Source organism: Callionymus lyra, chromosome 14 (assembly GCF_982586985.1).
Source record: "Callionymus lyra chromosome 14, fCalLyr1.hap1.1, whole genome shotgun sequence".
Classification (NCBI taxonomy): Eukaryota; Metazoa; Chordata; class Actinopteri; order Syngnathiformes; family Callionymidae; genus Callionymus; species Callionymus lyra.
In genome coordinates this window covers 17,992,799-18,017,451 of record NC_141831.1, presented here as the reverse complement: position 1 = coordinate 18,017,451, position 24,653 = coordinate 17,992,799, and the positions used below count along the sequence as shown (strand labels likewise).

The window sequence follows — 24,653 nt, the reverse complement described above, 5'->3', positions numbered from 1 at the left end:
TCCCTCCCACTCTCCTCCAGCCTCTGTGAGTCTCCCCACCCTGTGACAGAAGTGAAAACACTCTGTGCATGGAGGAAAAAATCGACCGGCAGAGGAGCAAAGTTGCCACATCATCCTGAGATCTTGGGAAGTGCAGGTATGGAAAGACTCTTTAGATGAACATGCATTCAAAATAAATATTCTAGAATATTCTGGCAAGGACTCATGTGTAGGTTAATGTCATACTTAGAGGACATAAGGTACTCTCTCCGTCTTCTCTATCAATATAAATAATGCTCCAAATGTATCATGCTTTTTTTAGTTGGATCGTCGTCCTTTCATCATGCTGAGAATAGTTTTCGTCTACGGGCTGATAGGAGGTGAGTCGTAACTCCAACCAAATACTTAAAATGTGTTTGCAAAACAATACACTTTGTGCCCTTTTCCATCTGTAATATCACACGCTGCGTTTCAGCACTGCTGATCCCAGCAGAATGCGACCCCATCACGGTGTGCGTCGAGGACGACGGTGACCTCAGAGTGGACTGTATGGTGCAGCCTAAGCCCAGCCAGATCACCAGCTATGAGTTCTCGTGGTCCTCCGGCTCTAAAGAGTCTCTCATCAACACCAATGTGTCCGGATCTGCAGCGGACCCCACGTTTGAAAAGAGTTATGTGACGGAGCTGGAGCCATCTGGCTTTAGATTGACCCTAGAAGGCTTCACCGACCGTCTTCCTCACAACACCACATACATGTGCAAAATATCGGGGCTATTAGCCAGAGTCAATTTAGAAAAAGGTATTATGTTTGTGTGGGTGTGTCTTAAATATAAATATTAATACTTTTCTCCTGCAGATCAACTTCTCGCATGTTCAGCCAAGCGCTGGATCTCCCAGAGCTCTTGCTTTTGGATCGCTGGTCTTCTCCTCCTTTTGAATCAATTAAAAGTGTGAAGCAAACATGGATCATCGACGACTATCTATTAATCACGCGATGCCATGAAAACTATATACACTTGCTAATATGTCGCGAATATTTTCCGCACTCTTTGGGATTAAAATGTGACTCAAATGTCAGCCTGATTTTAATAATGTTTCTCTGGAATAAGAATGTTTATATCACTATGGTGGTTGCACTTGTTTTAAATAAAGCTTTGCTATTTAAGATCTGAAGCATGTGTGAGCCTCCACTTTCGGTGAAACAAAGTACAGTATGAGTTTATGCGTCACGCCTTAAACTATTGGTGGGAAGTAAAATGTAGGGGGCATATTATATGATGTAAAAACTTAAAAAACAACAACAAACAAAGCGAGTAAGAAAACAAAAGGGAAAAAAGATCAAAAATAAAATAAACCTATTTTTCTCTGATAAGATATGACATATTAACATTATGTAAATAAGAAAGTGACATGAAATAACTATTTTTAATTCATTTAAAGCTTTTACAAAAAATAATAATAATAATAATAATAATAATAATAATAAATGGTTACTTACTTACTAGCATTTCATAAAAAAACAAGTTTTAGCAAACCATTAAAGTAGATCAATTGTTTTCTTTGAAGCGAGAGGGAGTAAAATAGATAGATTTCAACGAGGATATGAATTGTGTTGTGTTGGAAGAGCAAAAACTAACAAAATGTTTTATTAAGATTAAAAGACGATGCGTTCGGGCAAAGTCTCGAGAGATTTACCCTCGAACGCGAATTTGACCCTCAGTGGCTTCCGTAGTCCACAGCAACATGATCATGGCGGCTAGCCTCAATGGTGCTAAAGGATCCGAGCTATCCAAAGCCGAGTATTTAAAACGTTACCTAGCAAAAGACGATGCTTCAGATAAGTCAACAGAGAAGCTTAAGAAAAAGCGACGCAAGGTTATTGGTAAAGGGTACGTCTTTTTGTGACTTATTTATTGTGTTTGTTTGCTAGCATTTGGCTAACGTTGTTCTATCGTTTAACCATGTTGGGTTTGATATAAATCTTCGTTTCAAACAAACTTGTTTGAATTTCCGTAGGCTGACAATCGTTGATGATGATATAGACTGGAGGCAGATAGTGAATGAAGAAAAGGCAAAAGAAAAAGAAGCGGTGGCAGATGAAGAAGAAGCACCAGTGGTAAGCTCCACTTAAAGTCCTGATCCATAAGTTGAAAACCTGTTTAGGAACAATAGTTATATGCATCAATATTTAATAGATCGCTGAGGTCATTGATGATCGTCCAGATGAGGTTAAAAACCTGGAACTCTTCAGAACTGGCAACAGATGGAAAGTTGTAGGAGGTAAAAAACATTTGTAACATCTGAGTATTTGGAGGGACAAGATTGTAATATTTTTCCTCTTTCAATAGCTGATGAAGATGAGGATGAAGAAACAGTCGATGAACAAGAGGGGGATGCTCAAAATGCAGAGGGATCAAACAGGAAACGTCATGATTCACCAGATCAATCCCCCGCCAGGAGAAGTCGCCATGACTCTCCTGATATTTCCCCACCGAGAAAGAATCGCCACGACTCACCGGACATGTCACCTCCAAGGCGACAGAAGGGGAAATCAGTAAAGGGGCAAAGTAGAGGTAGGTTTTTACATGTTACTATGTTCCATGTATGGGACCATTTGAATGTAAATAAAATGACAGAAATGTAAAGTTGTTGTATTTTTACTTTTTTTTTCTTAGACCAATCTCCAGCAAAAAGAAAACCAAGAAATGATTCTGACTCTGACCAGTCGCCACCAAGGAGAAAATCTGGAAAGGCAGGAGCATCAGATTCAGACCAGTCTCCACCCAGGAGAGCAAAACGGGGTTCTGATTCAGACCAGTCTCCACCTAGGAGAAGACCGCGTGGAGGACGTGGATCAGATGAAGATCTGTCCCCTCCTCGTAGGCCCGGCCAGTCTCGGGTGAGCCCTTTGTAGTATCATCATAATATTTTCTTAAATTTAACCATTCTTCTTTTAAACTACAGGAGGAGATGATTTCAGGTGGAAAGGCTGGTCTGGTGTCCAGAGACGTTTTGAGAAGAGAACAGGAAGAAAATCGCCGTAGAGAAAAAAACAGTCGGCAACAGGAGGGTGGGCATAAACTTACTTCATAGTAATATTTTCATGAGTTACAGTGTATTGTTATGTGTAAGGTATTATACTTTTGCTAAGATCAACCTTCTTTTATCCAGACGAATCCTATTCTTCTCAAACTATTTTTCGAGATAAGTCTGGTAAAAAAAGGGATTTGGCCTCTGAGAGAGAAGAGTTGGAGCGGAAAGCTGAAGAGAAGGCTGTTAAAGATGAGAAATATGCCAAATGGGGAAGAGGGTAAGTGTTTGTTATCATGGCTCTGAAACGACAGATGTTAACGTGCATCGATGTTGTTAACAGGCTGGCACAGGGACAGATGCACCAGCAGAAACTGGATGATGCCCTGCATGAAGCCAATAAGCCACTGGCACGTGAACGCAACGACGAAGATCTCGACCGCTACCTGAGAGAGCAAGAGCGGGAGGGAGACCCAATGGCTGCCATGCTGCGAAAGAAAAAAGAACGCACATCCAAAATACCAGGTTTCTATTAGTAATATCTTTGGTTTCCTGAGGAAATTCTAATGTTGCTATAGATGTGAGAATGTTTTTTGCAGCAGAATATTATATAATTCTTTAGATTGTTTTGCTTTTAGGAACCCATTTATCGTTCTCTTCCTTTTGACAAATGAATTGAGAAAAAGGTATAGTTAAAAAAGAGAAATTGACAAAAAATCTGTTTACTTTTGAAATTAGCCTCGTTCATGAACTCAAATAAATGAGTTAAGATGACCAACCTTCCTTTAATATTATTATTATATTATTATATTTCATTCCCTTTAAATTGTATGTTCTTACATGTGCTGTGATTCCACCTCTGTCGTCTGATCATATGTTAATCTGTTTTTTCCAGCAAGACCTCGCTACAAAGGGCCATTGCCACCTATGAACCGATTCAACCTTATGCCAGGATATCGCTGGGATGGTGTAAATAGGTAAAACGCACACAATTTCTCATAAAAAAATCACACGTTTTGATTATTTAATTCCATTGACACGGTTGTCTCCTCTATCACTGCCTCAGGTCGAATGGATTCGAGGAAAAACGGTTCGCTAGAATCGCTGATAAGAAAGCCATGCAGGAGGTGGCTTACAAATGGAGTGTTGAGGATATGTGATTCGAAATATTCTATGAACTTCATCTTTCTTTTTTCTTTTTTATCAGATCTTTGTACATAGTAATCATGTGACCCTTGTGTTTATACTGTTTTATTAAAATTGTTTTATTTTGTGTGCCTGTTGTGTTTGTTGCTCCCTTAAACAACTTCAAAAATAAAACCCAAATTATGACTATGTATAAAGATTTTTAATGGCCTATAGTTGTATGCCACATATGGACACAGAATAAAGACATATGTATTTATATATATATATATATATACAGTATATATATATGTGTGTGTGTGTGTCAATGCACCTATATCTATGTAGATATACCCTGTATTTGTAGAAAACAAGCAAAAAACGTATTATGTTCCTGTAATTTAATTTAGATTTAAATGGTTCCATCCATAATACATTAATTATATAGTTCACCATTATAATAACATGTAAAAAGGAAGCCCCTCGAGCTGGCTTAAACGTTTTCAATCGATAATTATAAATATATATATGAAGTCATAAATGAGAAAACTGAGTTTACATTTGATTAATTGCAACGAGAATTACCGGTACATGTTTTTCAACATGTGTCTTTTACTTGATTTCACATATATTATTAAAACACTAGAGATAAGCTAATTCTGTAATATTTATTCTTTGTAGAATACATGAAAAAAAGAGAATATGTGACATACGACATTGTAAATTGAAATAATTCTGGTCGCGAGCAGTCACACGTGCAGGAACCTTTGAGTCGATCGGGCTTGTTTCATCACGGACTGTTTATATCATCACACTGGTGAGTGTTTACGGAAGCATTGTGAGATACAGTCGCGGTTGTGAGTTTTCCTGTGAGGGACGACAACATTTTCTCAAGTCAGAGGATACCTACACACATTTTTGGGTGACAATGGTCGACTGGAGTCCTATCGCGAAGGTGTACGACCCGCTGAAAGCCGGAAGCATCGACGGAACCGACGTGGAGCCCCACGACCGTGCAGTATGGAGGGCGATGTGTGCTCGATACAAACCCAACAAGGCGGCCGTCGGAGACCCTCTGTTGACTTTGTTCGTGTCCAGACTTAACCCACTGACCACCGAGGAGAAACTCCAACAAACCTTCTCTAAATACGGAGACATAAAGCGACTCCGGCTGGTCCGCGACGTCGTCACCGGGTTCTCCAAACGCTACGCCTTCATCGAGTACAAGGAGGAGCGCTCGGTGGTGCGAGCCCGCCGGGACGCCAACAAGTTGCTGGTGGATCAGCACGAGGTGTTCGTGGACTTTGAGCAGGAGAGGACCCTCAAGGGCTGGGTGCCGAGGCGACTCGGCGGAGGACAGGGAGGCAAGAAAGAGTCCGGGCAGCTACGGTTCGGAGGGAGAGACAGACCCTTTCGAAAGCCCATAAACCTCGGGCCGGGTCAGATGCAGGACAGGATCGGTGGAGACTGGAGGGAGAGAGACCGATCTGGAGGACGGGATCGTGAGAGAAGGAACTGGGGTAGAGAACCTGAGAGGACGAGCAGAGGATGGAGGGACAGTGACAGAAGTAGAGACAGTGACAAAAGTAGAGACAGTGACAGAAGTAGAGACAGGGACGCCCGCAGATACGACGACAGAAGCAGATACCAGGACAGACGATGACGATTGAAAAGGACCACAAAGACAATTAACCATAGTGAAGTGTGTGATAATAGATATGTTTTCCTATGAATCATCCATGGTCAAATCAGAAGTTTAAGGAGTTGTTTTTTGAGAGTTTATTAAGTTTCTGAAATGTTTATTTTCACTCCCAATGTTTGATTTGGGAATGGGATTTATAAAGATTTGCTTTCTTAATTATTGAGTTAATCTTTCTTTCTGATATATCTCTTAAGAGTTGGCCAACATGTTATTTTTATATTAAATTCAATAATGGTAAACATGATATAGTAGAAAAGTCCAATGACCCAGTTAGAAAAAAATGCACATCCTGCTTCTGCTTGATAGTGTTATCACGATAAAACCAAAGAGCAGTTTGGAGAAATCTCATATAATTAATCCCATAATGCCTTGTATCTCGATCAACCAACACATCCAAGCAGTTTAGCTCATAGATTAGTTTATTTAATTTATGTAAAAAACATATCAACACAAGTGCAAGCGTTTTATTTGTGTTTACCATATTAAGTATTATGGGTTATTAATAATAAGGCAGATGAATATCACAACGTCTTTCTACAGTTGATATTTGTTCTTTCTCTCTGTTAAAATGGTTGGTAGGTCTCTCGCTGGACTGTGTTAAACTCGAACCTGTTAACATAAAGAAAACGACATCTTCAGTTTATAAATTAACCTCATATTTATATGTTCACCTGAAAGCTGGATTAATCCCAATGTTATCCGGCTGTGGTGGTGCCGGGGTTCTCCTGCGGCATGAAGACGGTGGAGGGAAATCCTTCTGGTACAGGGACTTCATCTCTGTCACACCTCTGCAGGAATGGTTGCTTCCTTGCTCGTCCTTTGTTGCCCTGCTGCTGCTTCCACTTCCTGTTTGTCTGGAGGATGTGTCACTAAAGCAAACAGGCTCCTGCTGAGGTTTTTGGGAAAAGTCCTTCGGGTCATCATAACCTTTGTTTCCTTTCAGACAGGGAGTTGACAAAGTTAGTCATAGTTCAAAAATGATGTTGTAATATTCGCATGCATCAGGGTCAGCTGACCTTTGACTTGATGAGAGATGGGTCTGAAGCAGAAAGCCTCTTGAGATGTGGTCTTCATCTTTGTCGGGGCATCTGGGTAAAGAAGAAACCCTGTAGATGACAATAGGTTCAATTTTTGAGATAAAGTAGATAACTTCTCACCCTCTTTGAATGGTTTTACCTGCCACCGTAGGCGGTTCTCCCAGGTAGGGTCGATGTCGCTCACATTGGCGTTGTTGGTTCTTTAACCTTTTCATGAACATTTTGTCTTTTGTGGTTTTACGTCCAATTAACCTGCAGCCCCGATCTTTGTGTTCCAAAATATGTCTAACTGAACCCAGTATTAGGCCAAAAATATATTATATGAATTTATAATTTAATTGGTCAATCAAAGGAAAGATTTAAAATTTCTGATATTTAAACAGAAAGTTAGATAGTATCAGAAGCTATAGCTTTGAACCTGCAATGAAACTTTTTCTCCTCGTTTGGTGTGTTCCTGGAAATCCAGCTTCATAAATGCCACTCAATACAATACACTCAAACAGTCGAGATAAAAGAATGACCTGTATATCTCACCTTAGTTGAAAGAAGAAGTTAAAATGTCCTTATTTATAATGAAAATTCCTCTCTACTGTACTTCTGTGTACCAGACGACTCAAAGCCTGTTGACAACGGTAGTCATGGTGTTTCATTCTTTGTGGTGATTGACATACAGCAGCGATGAACTGGAACAATAAAAGCAGCACGGACAAACACACAGTTGAATATTTGTGGTCGAACTGCAAAGAAAAGAAGGTCAAATCCGGAATTTTTCCAGGAAGCCCAGTCCAGAAGCCAGAAAGTAATTGAATAACAATAATAATGAGACCGGTTGTTGTTGAGAATATAAGATGTCACATGGAAAAATTAAATTTGATCTAGATTTTTTAATTCACGCAATAACAACAGCGAGACAGATATTATGAATTAAAAAGAAAACAAGCTGCAGAAGCTTCTCCAATATTCAAAAAATGATGTCATTTATTTAATTAAATTTATTCGCTCTGTGTGTTGCCAAATTCATAACGCAGTTTCCCTGCAGCGTTTGGCTGCTGCTCAGTAAATCTTCAGCTGGTCCAAAGTCTTGTTGTTTTTCTTTCACTTCTATGCCTGTTTAGACCTGTGGAAATCAAGAATAAAAAACTATTATTTGAATCAATAAAGGAATATCTTGTTTAGATCCGGGCTTTAAAATCAGGTTGTTCATTATTTTTACTTCGACTTTCCCCTTGTTAATGGAACAATGAAATTTTTATTTTTGAAGTTTGTATAATAGATAGTTTAATCACTATTCTTAATTTATGATCAAACTAAACTATGAGGCATTCAAAGAAACTCGTTAATCACATTTACAAATATACCCCAAACGTTTATTTGGTCTTAACTTGTTTCTTAAGTATTATAAATGATTGCAAGTATTTTTTTATGTAGATATAAAACCGTAATAATGACAATGTCATTCGAGAATTATATCACGGAGCACCAGCAGGAGTCTCTCGTCCCCATAGTAACCAGCCTTCAGAGGAACCGTCTGAGGTCCGAGTCGCTACAGAATTCCTTCTCATTCTTCAACCTTCTGCCATTATTTTCACGGCTCCACTGCCGCAGATCTGGATTCTACTTCAACTAAAACCCCCGTTGGTTCTCAGACTTGCCTTTTTTATTCGATCAAACCATTTTTAAAGAGCAACAAAGCTGCAACTGTTCGTCGAAACTAAAACTAGCTTTAACTTTGCCAAAAAATCTGTGCGGCGTTCAAGTGTCCGGAAGTTCTGAAGGGGGGGAAAGTGAGAACGGCATGAGAAAGGGAGCGAGTCGAGACGCTTGACCGACACCAAGCCAAGGACGAGGAACTTTTTCAATATTTTTTTCAACAACTATCGCTTCATTTCAAACCATCCATGGGTCTCCCGACGCTGGAGTTTAGCGACTCTTTCCTGGACAGTCCGGAGTTCCGAGAGAGGCTGCAGTGCCATGAGATCGAGCTGGAAAGAACCAACAGATTCATAAAAGACCTTATTAAAGATGGAAGCATGCTCATTTCTGCTCTCAGAAGTAAGTTTCAATGACAACGATGTTTTGTTGAGACGTTAATATCCACCGTAGCGTGTGTGGTAATAACACGTTATTACACGTCTTTTTCAGCAACACAACAATAATCAGATGGTTGGCTTTTGTTTCTCTATGTTTTATTGTCTGCTCCATTGAAATGGTTGTTTATCAGTCATGATCAAACTTTACTAAAGGCCAGGTCCACTCTGACTGGGGGATCAAAAGGTGCCCCAGAAGTCTGGAGATACAACATAATAATCTGTTAGTCTACAGGTTTCTTCTTTAAGCCATTGTCGAGGATGGCAAGTGTGGGTTTAAAGAAAATATACAACTTATTTGTTGGGTATTCTATGTCCACTAAGACCAAACTCTAAGATAAGGTAAAACTTAAGCGATGCATCTTCTTTTTTTTGGTCCTAGATGAGGTACAGAATTAGCAAAAAGTTATTACATCACACAATCTTTTCCTACCTGCAGAACTTGTTTATATATATTTAACTTAATATAAGTAAAAATCAGTCTTGAGAATGTCTCCAAACCTCAGCATGGACCCTCCCTTATTTGGGCAAACCCCATCACCCTCACTATTCAAACCCCCAACATTCCACGAAAAGGTTATAAGATATGTACCAGTAGCCTGCTGTCTTTGAGCCTTTGTTTGGATGTTTGGCACTGACCACAACTACTGATGGCAACGTCATATAATTATTCACTATTCTTCAAACTTCAACTTCAAACTGAGACTATATATATATATATATGTATTTCTAATAAGCAACCAATATATGTATATAAACTAAACGTCAAACATAGCACACACTAAAATACCTAAAATATTCTCAATTAGTTTTTTTTGACAAATCGGCATCATGGATTTACACAGAGAAAAGATCATTGTGCTTCGGCCCATCTGTTCTCTATGGTATGTAACCCCCTCTCACACACTTACTCCACAAATGACAGTAATATCATGATGTAAAACGTGGATATCTATTCCATAAATAAAGTGCTTGACATTTACTTGAAAATCAAGGTTCTGTTGTGTTAAAGTGAAAACAAGAAAGGCAACATGAAAACAATGAGTCATAAGGACAACAATAACAATGGCATAGCCATTATGTTAATGAGTGTTATAAAAAGGTTTATGTTGACCTATAAATGTGTCGCTTCAGTTGTGTTATTAGGGTCATTTTAATGTGATGCAGTTGGTTAAGCCCCAAGCCTCATTAAAATACAAAGTGTCGTTGTTAATAAATCGTGTTTATAAGAAAAAAATGATCATGTAAAATGAAGTAGAGATGTATAATTGCATGTACATTATCATAATAAATATGTTAATACTTAAACTAAAAAATACATTTTTAGTTATAATTTTTTCTACATGATTCCATCTTTTAGCAGCTGTTTTAATGATTAAAAGAACAACTATATTCTTAATCACGTTTCATTTATTTTACATGGATCAACACACTTGTTCAAACTGTTTTGTCAAGACGTCACTGTAAAATAACATGCAAGTTTTCCATGTTTTTTTCTTATCAGTTTAATTTTTTAAAGGACAGAAACTCAGTGACATCATAAGGCGTGTTTGTTATGACCCACATGGCTGCTAAAGCTTTGGTCTCAGTTTAAAGCTGTTCTTGTTGATAACACAATAACATTGGGAAAATAAAACTTATAATACAAGTTGAATTTGGAAAGTTTAGACAACTATGCATTAGAAATATTCACTGTTATATTTATGTTAGCTTAGCTGGATTTATCAATGCAAGCTAGTATTGATAATAATCGTAGTTCTGTCATGAAACACCACCTCGCTGTGTTTTCTTTGTGAGTCAGCAGTGTAATACTATTGTTATAATCTTTTCCAAGTCAGATGTTTTCGAGGCGTTGTAGGATGAAAAGCACAGGTGCACTGAATTACCTGATAATAGCTCCATTCATTCACTTGCTGCATGTTCCTTTCACCCGTCACCTGGGAAAACCAGTGACGCAAAATCTGAGTTTGTCAGATCAATCTTTTTATTTATTCTTTTTCCTTCTCATAATCTTTGAGTTGTTTTAAGTCATGTTATGCATATTTAATATGATGAATTATATTAGCTTGTTTATTTTGTTCAACACAGGTTTTGAATTTTAATGTTTCTTCTTCACCAAAAATGTCTTGTTTCAATAGTAGTGTTGGCAGCGGATAAAACAAAAACACCTCTGAAAGTTTGCGTTTGCGTCAGGCGATTAGAGAATCACTCTGACTGTAGAAAGTGCTCATTACCAAGCGTTAAACAAACCCTGCACATTCTTGTGTACCACCATGCCATTAAGTCATTTAGGAACAATTACATCACTCCTCTGTGTTTCAGGTCTTTCTCTGGCCGTGCAGCGCTTCTCTCAGTCCCTGCAGGAGTTCCAGTTCGAGTGCATCGGAGATGCCGAGACCGATGATGAGGTCAACATAGGTCTGTGTTGTTTATTTCTATGTCAATATTAAGAGATTCATTTTTGAGAGTTGTGAAGACAATCTAAAACACATTTAAAGTTGAACCAAGAGCATGAAAAGCACTGAGAGTGTGCATACCTCCGCAAAGGAGACCATTTCACATGACTTTTTATAAACCGGCATCCAATCAAAACTACTTCCATTATTAAATTAAGAATTGTTTTGGCTCACAGCATGAAGATTTGTGACTAGGAGTTGTCATCACCACAGAAAACACCATGACTACAACATACAGTACACAGATGTACAGAAGACAGATTTTTCTTTTGTTAATAATCACAACACCACAAGGAAAACACATTTTGTCACTGCAGTGAAAACCGTTTTCACTCTGAATTTGGATTTGTGGCTCCTGGACAAGCAGCAGTGAGACACAAGTCAATGATGAAAACCTTTTTAAATCCTGATGAAACGTCACTATTCAAAATCTAGTGCTAGACCAATACTTAAAGTTTCATGGAAATTCCATTCACAACATTTATGAGATAAATGTGGAAAAACAACGTTCGATGTTGGAAATAAACTTCTGATTTTATCCAGAAGCTTAAATTGAACCTTTTATTTTCCAGCTCAATCCCTAAAAGAGTTCTCCCAACTTTTGAGCACGATGGAGGAGGAGAGAAAGCGACTGGTAAGACATTACTTAATCTGGTGATCTTGATTTTGTTAGCGACAGGAAACAACACAGGCACGAATGAGACTATTTTTAAAAAGTCTTTCTCAATTTACTGTAAGGGAGCATTGTTGCAGTGAAGCTGTGGGCTCCGTGGAGATTTGGAAAAAAAGTCTCATCAAATGCAGGCCTTTGTGTGGGTGTGACTGCAGTCGGGGCAGGCTTCTGTGTTGCTAGCTAATATATAGTCTGGTTACACTGTGCCATGTGGAACCTATTCGGCCAATTCCCTCGTGTGACTGCGCACGCAGCATGGGAAAGTCCATAAAAGACTCTTTTGTGTGTGTGTGCCTGTGTGTGGTGTGTGTTACACAGTTCTGCTGATTTGTGAGACGGCGACCTTCAGTCTCAGATCTCAGTTTCAGCCTGGACTCTGTAAAAGTGAAAGTAGACTTGTTAAACTTCAACATCTTAGTTCGGTTTGATGTCAGTTTTGATTCTTGAAAATATAAAATTTGTACAAATGGCAGTTCCTACAATTTCTACAGTATTGTTTTATAAAAGCAATCATGTAAAATGTTTTTTTTAATTCTTAACTTATTTTTAGTATTCCCTCTATTTAAATATAAAGTGCATTTTTATTTATATATATTTTGGAGACATATTAAAGCAAACAGACCGACCGACAGACAGACAGACAGACGGGATGGAAGTAATGGTTGGGTGGACGAATGGATGGATAGATGGAAGGTATAATCAGATGAACGATAGATGTATGAATGGGTGGATTGATGTAATGAATAGTTGGATGGATGGATGGATAGAATAGTCAGACAGATGGCTAAATGGATGGATGGATGGATGAAGGAAGGAAGGAATAGTTGGATGGAAAGAAGGAAGGACGGAAGGAAGGAAGGAATAGTCAGATGGATTGAAGGAATGGTCCTGGTTGAATGAATGGAAGGAAACATTGAATGGATGCATGGATGGATGAATGGATAGATGGATGGATGGAAGGAAAAGTCAAATGGATGGATGGACGGATGGATGGAAGGAAGGAAGGAATAGTTGGACGGAAAGAAGGAATGGTAGTGGATGAATGAATAGAAGGAAACATCGAATGGATGCCTGGATGGATGGATGAATGGATGGATGGATGGATAGATGGATGGATGGATGGATGGATGGATGGATGGATGGATGGATGGATGGATGGATGGATGGATGGATGGATGGATGGATGGATGGATGGATGGATGGATGGATGGATGGATGGATGGATGGATGGAAAGTCGAATGGATGGAGGGACAGATGGATGGATGGATGGAAGGAATAGTCAGATGGAAAGAAGGAATGGTCGTGGATGAATGAATAGAAGGAAACATCAAATGGATGGATGGATGGATGGATGGATGGATGGATGGATGGATGGATGGATGGATGGATGGATGGATGGATGGATGGATGGATGGATGGATGGATGGATGGATGGAAGGAAAAGTCAGATGGATGGATGGATGGACGGATGGATGGAAGGAAGGATGGAATAGTCGCACGGAAAGAAGGAATGGTCATGGATGAATGAATAGAAGGAAACATCGAATGGATGGATGGATGGATGGATGGATGGATAGATGGAAGAAAAAGTAAAATGGATGGATGGATGGAATAGTCTTGGTGGAAAGGACAGACAGACATATGTCTCTTCTATCTTAAGGCCTCATCTTCCCTTGTCTCTTGTAGATCCAAAATGCCGACGACGTCTTGATCTCCCCTCTGGAAAGGTTTCGTAAGGAACAAATAGGAGCGGTGAAGGTATTGCTGAGAATCTTCTGTGAATAAAAACATGTGATAAATAAAACCGTTAATTGAATGAATCCAGTCCGGGGACTGTAGCGGCCGCTATATTAAGAATGAAGTCCGGGCCGATAAGCGATGTGTCAGTGTGCAGTGTCAGTAACAAGGTCGTGGGAAGGAACACTGGGAGAGAAAACATGGAGCTGCTCAGACGGTCAACGTCTGTGAGTCACAGTCGTTATTGCAAGTCTAAATCTCATCCCTCCTTCTACACTCCCGTTAGAAACCTATAAATAGCAGTGTCATGTAGAATGTGGCGTCGATGAAACTAAAGTGTCATTAGCAAATGGATCACAGCCTGTTGGTGACGACGGAGCAGATTTTAAGAATGTGGCAACAGAGTGTGAGCGCCTGACTCTGCTGTCAGACTGTGCTGCAGTATCTATTCAATTATTTAAAAACCTGTTTTACTGTGTTGACTTTCTATTCTTTAAATATACAGTTTTCTCATTGTTTTTATTGGCTAAACTACAATGATTCAAATTAATTAAGGCATTACTCATTATAATTTATTACATATTAAAAGGGGAACTAATATAAAAAAAAGTCTTCCTCTCCAACATGCATCAAGTCCCTCATCATGACCATGTTTTATTTCTTAATAAAGTTCTCCACCGCCTGAAATCTCTGTGAACGAGCGCTAAGTCCATTATGATGCAAAAATGGCTTCACTCCTCCTCCAGCCAGCTGTAATCACGCCCCGCTTTGTTTATACAACAAGTCCCTTGGATGCGGAGACTTCCTGGATTTATGACGTGCGGTGACAAACCTCAATGTTTAAGCAATCACAGCAGAGTGGGCGTGGTTGTGGTGAACAACATTTCATGTTTTTTCATGTTATTAAAAATGTGTTGTATGTTATGTGTTTTCAGTGGGCGGGGCTTAAGCACATTTTATAATGTGAATATTTCAATGAAAAGAGAGTTTTGTACAAACAGACACATACTGATGAGTACAATAGAGATACAAGATCTATTTAATACACACTTAAGACAACACATTAGTTGGAGTATTAATCACAATATTTCTATTAATTAATTTAATGAATTTTAAGTATTGTATTATTCATTATACTTTATTACATGATTTATTTTTCTTGACTACTTTTATTCAATGCTGTCTATTTATTTGTATATTTCAATTTATTTTTTATTGTTATACTTATTCATGTTGGTAAATATCTAAATGTTTAAATCATTTGTTAATAATAGCATTTTGATATGTCTTTCAGTTTCACCTGTATGTTAAGATATTGTTGTTTTTAATCAACTTGTCAAAAAAAGGGAAACTTGATCTGCCAAAATAAAAACACAACTTCCTAAATACACATTTTAAACTATAACCCAACACCAGTAAAACACACAAACAATTAACATGTCAATCACTTTTCTTTCTTTTCAATCCAGGAGGAGAAGAAACAGTTTGATAAAGAGACGGAAAAGTACTACTCGGTTCTGGAGAAACACCTCAACATGTCGTCCAAAAAGAAAGAGTCACACCTACACGAGGTATCGTCGATCGCCTCACTCAGCACTTCCTCTCAGCTGATAACGTCTTTCCCTGCAGGCGGATTCACAGATGAGTAAAGACCGGCAGGTTTTTTACGATGCGTCGCTCCAGTACGTCTTCAAGATCCAGGAGGTGCAGGAGAGGAAGAAGTTTGAATTTGTGGAGCCGGTGAGCTTAAGAACGAGATCCATTTGAAAGAAAAAACAACAATTATTATGTTTGAATTTGACTCCCAGGGGCGACACCACGAATGAGTTTCGTAAAAAACACTTCTTTTTTTTTGTCGGATAAAAACAAAAAGAGGTTTTGATGATAGATATCAGTTGAGGCCACGTCCTGTTTCTGCTGCAGCACTTCCTGCACTGAGATTGCCTGACACAGACTCACTTTGTTGTAAAGTAAACAAAGATAGAAAACATCGGACAGAGTTCATGGATGTCGTTTTGTTTTGCTCGACTGATTGGACAGAAGAAAAAAAAAGTACATGACACAGTATCCTGAAGATCTGATCCTTTTTTTCTGTTTGCCTTCTTTCTGCCCTCAGTTACTTGCCTTCCTTCAGGGTCTTCTCACTTTCTACCATGAAGGCTACGAGCTGGCCAGCGAGTTTGAACCCTACAAACAGCAACTTCAGTTCAACTTGCAGAATGTAAGTCGATTTAAACCCTTTAAGGTTATGATTATTTCAATGAATTGTCCAAGATGTCAAAGTTCATATCAAAACTCAGGGCTGTTTTTTTGTGGCCCAACGGATAGTTGAAAATAGAAAACTTGAAAAAACGTTGATAAAACATTTTACCCTTAAAATCAATTGTACTTTTCCATTCGAATTTGTTCATTTACTTCCCATATATTTCCCACATATTTCAGGAAGTGACTCACATCTATACATTTCTCTGCTTGAGAAAACAAAAGTTCATAAAATGAACCTTGTTGTTCTTGTATTTGTGTTTCACTGTGTAAAAATTTAATGCACAAAGTTCAGGTTCATTGTATTTTACATTTTATAGATTTTTATCTATTCTACCACCACACTTTCCCAGAATTTAGGAATTTTGCACAATTCTGAAGACTGTGAAAAAATAAGCCCCTTTCTTCACAGCTGTTAAATTTAGATTTGATTTATGTATTTTTTATGGTTTTATATGTATTAGATTGACACACTTTTCTTGCATATATTGCATATATATCAGCGTATTTTTGCCAGTTTTTTTTTGGCCATTTTTTTTTCAAACTTTATGGAATGAAAAACAGCATTTACTTTCAGTTTTTTAAGACTTAAGAAAATCACAATTTCAACATTTTGATTACATTTATTTGTTTTCACATGGTCCACCAGATATTGGAATTTGATTTTGCGTCATTTATTTTTTCATTTTTATAGATGTTTATTTTAGGCCATTTTTTAAACTTCTTGGAATGAAATTTTTTTTTCATTTTGTTCAGAATTTAGAAAATCACATTTTGGAGAAATTTATTTGTGTTTACATGGTCTGTGTTTACATGGTGGGTCTTGAATAAAACTGAGGTCGAAGGAAATCATCTTTTATGGGAGAATAAAAGGATAATGTCACAATCAGACTTAATCTTACTCCACAGTTTGGTACAAATACTTATATTTTTAAATCAAGAGCAACCAAATCTTCCCCCACGTGCTGGAGTTTGACACACCTGATGTAAAAAACACACATTTATTTAAGATAAAGAAGAATAACCGGGTTAAAAAAAACGTTTTCCCTCTACCGGCGTGTCGCAACCTGTCCACGCTCACCTGATCGATGTGTGTCCTGAAGGCTCGAAACAACTTTGAAAGCACACGAGCCGAGGTAGAGCGGCTGATGAGGAGGATCCGGTCGGCGGAGGAGGACTTCAAAGCCCCCACTTGTTTCACCATGGAGGGGTATCTCTACATTCAGGAGAAACGTGAGACAACCAAGTCTTTTTTACCTTTCTTTACTTTACGTTTTTTCATGAAAATGCTGCTCCTCAGGCCCGCTGGGCAGCGTGTGGACCAGATACTACTGCACTTACGAAAAAAGCTCCAAGATGTTCACCATCAGCAACACTGAGGGCCGACCAGCCAGCCGACAGGTGAGTCCCGGCCCCACCTTAGATCGTCTCAGGCTCTAAAGCTTTTGTTGATAGAACGGCGTGATGAACGGTGCACCAGAAATGTTCAGGCTGCGCTCGTGTGTGCGGAGAAAGACGGAATCCATCGACAAACGCTTCTGCTTCGATATCGAGGTGGTGGAAAGGTGAGAGAATGCGCTTGTTCTTCTTTGCTTGTTTTGACCATTTCGGTCGTTTCCTCGTAGACACGGAGTCATCACGCTGCAAGCGCTCTCTGAGGCCAACAGACGTCTCTGGATGGAAGCCATGGACGGCAAAGAACCTGTACGTTGATTTGTGCTCGTGTCGTTAGGCTGTTTCTGTGAACCCTTTAGTGTCTTTAAATTATGTTTTTATTGTGTGTTTGTGTTTTTAGATCTATACTCTTCCATCTTTGCTCAGCAAAAAAGAAGAAAGTAAGTCTCTGAGAATGTTTTCCATGTATCCATCTACCCTCCATATTTCCATCCATCCATCTACTTGTCTCTACATCCATTATCTATCCACCCATGTATTTATCTATCTATCTATCTGTCTTTCCATTTTTCCCTCTATCAATTCATCCACTTGTTTATCCGTTGTTCATCATTCATTGGTCATCAATTTGTCTATTGATCCGTTTGTCCATCCCTTCATCTATGTGGCTCTAAATCCATCATCTATTTGTTAATCCACTCATCCATCCATCTTTATGTTTACCCATTCATCTTTGTGTCCACCCATCCATCCACTAAACCTTCGTCCATTTCTACATCCATTCATCCATTAATCCTTCATCCATTTGTCCATACATCCATCTCTGTGGCTCTAAATCCATCATCTATTTATCACCCATCTTTTTTGTCCATCCATGGATATATGTTGACCCATCCATCCATTAATCCCTCATCCATCTACTTTTCATCCATTCACCTATTCTCCCATCCTACCATGTATTCATCTATTTATCCTTCCTTCCGTCTATCTATGTGTCTATCTACCCATCCATCGTCTTCTTCAATACATCCACCTATTCATCCATTCATCATCCATCAATCCATCCATCTAAGCATCAACCTGTTTGTTTCTCCTTTATCCACATGTTCTTCCATCTATCCATACATTTTTCCACAAGTTGAAACATCCATTTATCCATCTAATCATCCATCCATCTATCGATCGATCGTCCGTACCTCGAAACATCTATTCATCTATCAATCCATCAGTCCATCTATTCATTCACTCATCCATTTATTTGACTGTCAATCCATCATATTGTTCTTTCGTCCATCCATTTTCCATCCATCGATCATCTATTTGATTTTCTATATATTTATCCATCTATTCATCCATCAATCTATTTGTCCGTACCTCGAAACATCTATTCATCTATCAATCCATCAGTCCATCTACTCATTCACTCATCACTGATTTTCTATATATTTATCCATTTATCTGTTCATTCATCCGTGTATTATTCCATTTATTAATTTGTCCATCCATCCATCATCTCTTTGTCCGTTCATATATTCATCCATCTGATCATCCATTCATTCATCTACGTATCCATCCTTTTTTACAGCATTTCTCAACGAGACTGGATTCAGATTTGTCAGGAGTTGCATTGATGTGGTGGAGAAAAGAGGTAATCCTCCGCTCTATTAAGGTTGATTAAAGCTGTATACTTGTTTAAATATTAAATAAATCTACGTGTGTTTTCAGGCATCAGCACTCTGGGGCTGTACAGGACCGGAGGAGTCAACTCCAAAGTGCAGCGGTTAATGACAAGTGTCTTTGGTACGACCCTCCTCACCATTTACTGCAGAGATAAGTCATCCTTTATCACCTCACGATTCATGTCTGTTCTGCAGCGCCTTCTTCCTCCTCTGAACTGCGGCTTGACACAGACACGTGGGACAATAAGACCATAACCAGTGGTCTGAAGAACTATTTCAGGTGAGAAATAATCCAAATATTTCCCTCGTTTCAATCCTGATGATTTTTCCCGCAGGTGTTTGGCAGAGCCTTTGCTGACCTACAGGCTTCATAAAGAGTTCATCAAAGCTGCAAGTAAGGAAAAGTGTTGATTGATTGACTCAGACGAGGAGTGAACTATAAAGTTCCCTCAGCTGCTGAGGATAAATCAGAATCTTTTCAGTGGAAGTGTGACTAAAAGGTGATTCACGGTTGCCAGAAAACACTGGTACCTTAGCAGCTCTGAGTCAACACGTTTAAGCTCTGACATCATTGCTTGTAAAGAAACCCTGACGATGCTTTTCTAAGACTGTGTTTATGTTGTTTTTTCAATCATAGAGTATGACGACCAGAAGCACAGAGTGAGAGCCATCCACGCTCTTGTTCACAAACTACCAGAGAAAAATCGGTCCATGCTGGACCTCCTGACCAGTCACTTGTTCAGGTCAGTTTTTGAAACACACAACATGTTTTCATTGTCAAGCTTCACAACAAGAAAGTTACACATTTTTAATGTTGACAATAAACAATTCTACAATTGTATCTTACTTCGCTCAAGGCCGGTCAGTTGTTAGGTTTGCTCTCATCTATTTGTCCATATACATCCATCCATCAATGTGTCCATCATCCATCCACTAGTCAATCATCCATTTGTCCATCCCTCTATTTATCTTTCCATCCATCCACCTAATTGCCATCCTATGATTTATTCATCTATTTATTGATCCTTCCATTAATCTATCATCCCATCTATTCTTCTACTGTATACATCCAGCTTTTCATCCATTCATCATCCATCCATTCATTCAAGCATCAGCCTATTTCTTTCTTGTTATTCTTTATTCTATATTTTTTTATTCTTCCATCCATCCATCCATTTGTATATATGTTGAAACATCCATTTATCAACCATTGTTATCAATCCATCTGTACATCTATCCATCCATTTTTTTTGACTCTCCACCCATCCACCTATTCTTCCATTGATCCAAAATCAAAGTAGATAAATACACGATATTGTCACCTAAAAATATGCCAGTGTTTCTGATTAGTTAGCTAAGAGCCCATACTGAACTTACCACGGAGACGAGCAACCGCCTACGCCAAAGTGATTCATAGTGAAAAGGAAGTGACAGGTATTTGATCGGAGTGTTAGAGGAAATACAAGAAACACACTTGTGTTGTGGCTTTTAATAAAAGATTAAGTGAGCTCGTTCTCGATTGCATTTGAATATACATTTCTGTTTATAGAAAATTAGTAAAAATTTAAATTTTGAGTTGGACACCCCTGGTCATAATGGCTTCTATCGTAGCAAACTTTGTGTTATATTCTGTCAATATTATTCAGTCTGAATAAAATCAGGGAATGTTTGTGCTCAATAGTCTTTTAATATCTGTGGTTTTTGTACAGGGTTTCCTCTCACAGCGAACAGAACATGATGACCGTGTCCAACCTGGGAATGATCTTTGGCCCCACGTTGATGAGGTCACAAGAAGAGACCGTAGCCGCCATGATGAACATCAAGTTCCAGAACATAGTGGTGGAGATCATTATCGAAAACCACGACAAGGTGTGGCCTGCACATCCTTTACATAGGCAAACACACGTGATCCAACAGGCACCTTACATGTGTTTGCTCTGTGTGTTCCCTTCAGTTGTTTGGTGAGGCCCCGGACCTGTCTGTCCCCTTACCTCAGGCTACGTCCTCCCGGGCTCCTCGTAGAAGCAAAGCCATATGTCTGTCGTCCGGGAAACGGAAGGCCCGCCTTTACACTCCGGCTCTCTGCCTCGCCGACAATGACAGTAGGTTTGAACTTTTTCATTTAGATGATATTCATTAATTATATTCATTTATAGCTTAGCTACTGATTTATATCACATTAATACTTTCCAAGACATATTTTCATTAAATCATTTCATAAATCGATGTATTTTAACTCATTGAATGACCAAAGCATGTGTAAAAAAAAAAAAATCAATATTGAGTTGAAGCTGCACGTGTTGATAGCAGCCTCTAGTGGACACAAAACGAGCAGCTCTAATAACAAGTAGTCACGTACGAACATCTTACGTCATTTACCAGTAATAGTTATTTCCATGAGATTTGTGTGTCTCTCTGTGTCAGAGAACTTTTAACAGGGAGTTGGTCAAAGTTGTTTTTTAGGGGAACATATTGTCAGAAGTTTTTTTTAATCGAATTTTCTCTAACAAAAATGTTACTGTTGGGGATTGTCAGAACTTTTCAAGATTTTTATCTGAGTTAGGATGTTAGTGTTTTTCAGAAAATATGTTTTTAATCACTGATCCTTCGGTTCACTTTTACTTGGAAGCAAGGAGGCGGACAAAAAGAACCGACCAATCAGGTCAGGTTCTTCAGCTCAATGTGTCTTACTAGACCTTAAAAGCTAAATAAAGCTACAGTTGACTTGGAAATGTGTCGCCTCAGAGTTTAAGATCTTCCACGTGTTCTGTCTCCAGGTGACACCTTCAGCAGCAGCCCCAGCACTACACCCAGAGGCAGCCAGGAGTCTCTGTCCTCACACTCTTCTGAGAAGAATGGATTGTCCCCAGCATCTCCTCCATCATCTCCTGCTGCTGACGTAACATCTCCCTCCACAGTTCCACCATCATCTCCTCCTGTAGATCCTCCTTCCCAACCTGCTGGAAGCCTCACCAATGGCAACGATCAGGACCATTCCAAAGAAGATCAAACGTCAGCCCAACTGACGTCCTCCTCGTCCGTCCTGTCTTTCAATCCGGCTGTCGAGCGGAGGGACTCGTCCACATCTTTGTCCTCGGTCCGAGGGTCTAGGTGTTCCTCCAGATCTTCAACGATCCAGAATTCCGGTGGAGAGCGCTTTGCCCTTCACAGGGAGGGAGGAACCGTTAAAAGAGTTTCTTCTGTGACCTCCCTGAAGAGCACTGAGGGTGTGAGGAACATCTCCACTGCTCCAGAGCTCAAAGCAACAGAGCCAACATCTCCTCCTCAGCACCGGACTCCTTACAGAACCAACTCCTCATCCTCTTCATCCTCCTCTTCACTGTTTCCCTACCGTCTGTCCACGTCTTCTTCTCTCACCTCCCTGCACATCTCTGAGGGTGAGTTCCTCCTCGTTTTGAATATTCAATTCATTCGATCTAATCATTTTCTCCCCCAGACTACAGAAGCTGCCACGGATCCGTCCAGAGTCTGATGTCTATGGACCAACGAGAGCAGAAACACATCCTTAAACCGTCGCATGTCCGCTGTGGCTCCGATGTGACGAATGCGGCTCCAAAATGTCTTCGGAATTCTGCCTCAGTGTAGGAAACGTACTCCTTTTTTTTTTTTTTTAAATGTAATAGAAGTAATGTTTAAAATGAAATATAATCAACATATGAATTAAAATGCAAGTTTGACCAGCTGGAGATTAGAGACATATGTGTTTCAACTTTTGTCTTCCAATTCAGTAAAAAAGTTGTATTTATTTGTATATGGATTGTTTTGCAGGTTATCAATCCGTGGGCAGCAGCGAGACAGTTCAGTCTTCTCCTCAGCTTTAGACATTTTTCCTGCAGGACGGTATGTTTAACCTCATAAACTGGACCACAACCAACATTTTTTACTCGTAAAACTATAGAAATATAATTAAAATGAACCAGTATCGACTGTGAAATAACATTTTAAAATGATTTCTTATTTTATTGAGAACCTCTTGTATTTTCAGGGATGCAAAAGCTCTTTATTCCTGCAAGGCGGAACACAGCCATGAGCTCAGCTTCCCACAGGGGGCGCTGTTTACAAACGGTAAGTAGGTCCAAGGAACCGCTGCACTTTCACAATCAATCATTAAAATGGTACCTTTATTTGTTAAAATATATTACGTGTATTTATTTTATTTTATATACATGAATGTCTATATCGTTTCCTTATCATGGCATCAAAGTAATGGGAATGGAAAGTGATTCTTAACAGAATTAATCAAAAGTAATTCAATGAACCATATTTATGAAGCACTAAATATTGAAGTGATGGAATTAATTTAGTTTCTTTAATTTGTTTCTTCAGTTCATCCGTCTGTGGAACCCGGCTGGCTGCAGGCGACCTATAAGGGCAAGACCGGCCTCATACCTGAGAACTACATTTCATACACTTGACGATTTTGAAGCAGTCAAACAGTTCATGAGATATGTAAATATCTTAATAATCCGTAAACTGTAGGTCCACCTAATTTCCCAAAGAGATCTCCTGTGGGATTAATAAAATCTATTTTATCTAATCCAATTGATGCAGATCCTCCAGTTTATTTATATGTCAATACTTGACCCACATTAGTTTGACGCGTCCAACAGTCGGATCATGATCATTTCAACGCTCTCGTCCAGGTACATTTCTTTCCTTTGTAATTTATATTTTTGTAGCAATGAAATATGTAAACTATAAACTTTAAATGTTGTATTCCTGGCTAACATTTTCAAACTGTCTCCTCCATCATTCTATAATAAATATGCTAACTTAATCAAATGTTGTATTTTTGTGTGTGCCAGTAAGGACAAGTGGTTTCATGTGACAGTGCTGCAAATAGAGTTATAAATAGAGTAGAATTATTAAATCCGGGCAATCTGCCCGTCATCAAAACAAAAAGGGGAGTCCGTGAATGCAACTCAGCGTATTTAATCAACCAGGAAGTGTTGTTTGCTGTGTTTATGACCAAAAGTTTCTTCATGCTTCTTTTTCTAATGATGTGTTTCCTGTTAGTGTTGTGATTTATCACCATATTTGGAAAACAAAATGCTTGGTAGAAACGGTGATACATAGTGTAGCAGTAGAAGATAATATATATTTTAGCAATTAAGAAAAAACTAAAATAAAAAAATAAAATGTAAATGTTATATACACTGTATATATAAAAGTGTAAAATCATTGTGATTTCAAACTTTTTTTGTTTTTTTTCAGTGATAACATTAGGCAAGGAGCAAGCAAGTTCAATGCTAGGCAAATGATTATTCTTAACAGAAGCTTACAAATGTGGCTGAACAAGCTTTATACATTTTAAAAAGCCGTTATTGACTTGAACCCAGCTGCCCTGAACCCTGGTGTGTGAGGAAATGTAGTAAATAACATTCCTCAGTGTAATAAAAGTAAATCCTCGGATCACTTAAGTCAAAATTTATTGACAGACTCGTCAAACAAACATCCTGGAAGATGTAA

General features: G+C 38.8%; 5 protein-coding genes across 5 annotated transcripts; 4 read left to right on the top strand and 1 right to left on the bottom strand.

Moving 5' to 3' along the window:
* The first annotated feature begins 61 nt into the window (after nucleotides 1-61).
* On the top strand, nucleotides 62-1,152 carry LOC148066256 (uncharacterized). Its single transcript, XM_087807663.1, has 4 exons — nucleotides 62-136; nucleotides 302-359; nucleotides 455-778; nucleotides 836-1,152. The coding sequence occupies exons 2-4, from the start codon at nucleotides 323-325 to the stop codon at nucleotides 931-933; spliced, it is 459 nt and encodes a 152-aa protein (XP_087663789.1). The 5' UTR covers nucleotides 62-136; nucleotides 302-322; the 3' UTR covers nucleotides 934-1,152.
* A 576-nt stretch (nucleotides 1,153-1,728) lies between these two features.
* Nucleotides 1,729-4,284, top strand: bud13 (BUD13 homolog). The gene is made up of 10 exons (XM_087807270.1): nucleotides 1,729-1,868; nucleotides 1,996-2,095; nucleotides 2,175-2,259; nucleotides 2,328-2,552; nucleotides 2,655-2,878; nucleotides 2,944-3,049; nucleotides 3,151-3,289; nucleotides 3,353-3,534; nucleotides 3,905-3,986; nucleotides 4,076-4,284. Exons 1-10 carry the CDS (start codon nucleotides 1,729-1,731, stop codon nucleotides 4,167-4,169), a joined length of 1,377 nt encoding a protein of 458 aa, XP_087663396.1. The 3' UTR covers nucleotides 4,170-4,284.
* Nucleotides 4,285-4,970: 686 nt separating this feature from the next.
* Nucleotides 4,971-6,073, top strand: snrnp35 (small nuclear ribonucleoprotein 35 (U11/U12)). Its single transcript, XM_087807436.1, has one exon. The coding sequence runs from the start codon at nucleotides 5,063-5,065 to the stop codon at nucleotides 5,795-5,797; it is 735 nt and encodes a 244-aa protein (XP_087663562.1). The 5' UTR covers nucleotides 4,971-5,062; the 3' UTR covers nucleotides 5,798-6,073.
* Nucleotides 6,074-6,357: 284 nt separating this feature from the next.
* On the bottom strand, nucleotides 6,358-7,162 carry LOC148066253 (uncharacterized). The gene is given in 4 exon segments (XM_087808136.1): nucleotides 6,358-6,445; nucleotides 6,508-6,772; nucleotides 6,853-6,942; nucleotides 7,013-7,162. Coding segments are annotated over 4 exon segments (525 nt in total). The 5' UTR covers nucleotides 7,095-7,162.
* Nucleotides 7,163-8,425: 1,263 nt separating this feature from the next.
* LOC148066252 (rho GTPase-activating protein 42-like) lies at nucleotides 8,426-23,960 on the top strand. Its single transcript, XM_087807255.1, has 24 exons — nucleotides 8,426-8,925; nucleotides 11,283-11,378; nucleotides 11,989-12,050; nucleotides 13,777-13,848; nucleotides 15,297-15,398; nucleotides 15,457-15,567; nucleotides 15,944-16,048; nucleotides 17,193-17,322; nucleotides 17,390-17,490; nucleotides 17,545-17,654; nucleotides 17,715-17,793; nucleotides 17,885-17,924; nucleotides 19,070-19,132; nucleotides 19,210-19,284; nucleotides 19,359-19,443; nucleotides 19,499-19,557; nucleotides 19,801-19,906; nucleotides 20,873-21,032; nucleotides 21,118-21,265; nucleotides 21,941-22,561; nucleotides 22,621-22,765; nucleotides 22,953-23,024; nucleotides 23,170-23,249; nucleotides 23,511-23,960. The coding sequence occupies exons 1-24, from the start codon at nucleotides 8,772-8,774 to the stop codon at nucleotides 23,597-23,599; spliced, it is 2,865 nt and encodes a 954-aa protein (XP_087663381.1). The 5' UTR covers nucleotides 8,426-8,771; the 3' UTR covers nucleotides 23,600-23,960.
* The last annotated feature ends 693 nt before the right edge of the window (nucleotides 23,961-24,653 follow it).

Bases quoted from the DNA above. Each gene is read 5' to 3' on its own strand.
- LOC148066252 (XM_087807255.1), top strand. From the start codon at position 8,772: ATGGGTCTCCCGACGCTGGAGTTTAGCGACTCTTTCCTGGACAGTCCG. The intron at 8,926-11,282 runs GTAAGTTTCAAT...TCTGTGTTTCAG, and splicing joins GCTCATTTCTGCTCTCAGAA to GTCTTTCTCTGGCCGTGCAG. The intron at 23,250-23,510 runs GTAAGTAGGTCC...TTGTTTCTTCAG, and splicing joins GGGGGCGCTGTTTACAAACG to TTCATCCGTCTGTGGAACCC.
- snrnp35 (XM_087807436.1), top strand. From the start codon at position 5,063: ATGGTCGACTGGAGTCCTATCGCGAAGGTGTACGACCCGCTGAAAGCC.
- bud13 (XM_087807270.1), top strand. From the start codon at position 1,729: ATGGCGGCTAGCCTCAATGGTGCTAAAGGATCCGAGCTATCCAAAGCC. The intron at 2,553-2,654 runs GTAGGTTTTTAC...TTTTTTTCTTAG, and splicing joins AGTAAAGGGGCAAAGTAGAG to ACCAATCTCCAGCAAAAAGA. The intron at 3,050-3,150 runs GTGGGCATAAAC...TCTTTTATCCAG, and splicing joins AAACAGTCGGCAACAGGAGG to ACGAATCCTATTCTTCTCAA.
- LOC148066256 (XM_087807663.1), top strand. From the start codon at position 323: ATGCTGAGAATAGTTTTCGTCTACGGGCTGATAGGAG. The intron at 360-454 runs GTGAGTCGTAAC...GCTGCGTTTCAG, and splicing joins CGTCTACGGGCTGATAGGAG to CACTGCTGATCCCAGCAGAA. The intron at 779-835 runs GTATTATGTTTG...TTTCTCCTGCAG, and splicing joins CAGAGTCAATTTAGAAAAAG to ATCAACTTCTCGCATGTTCA.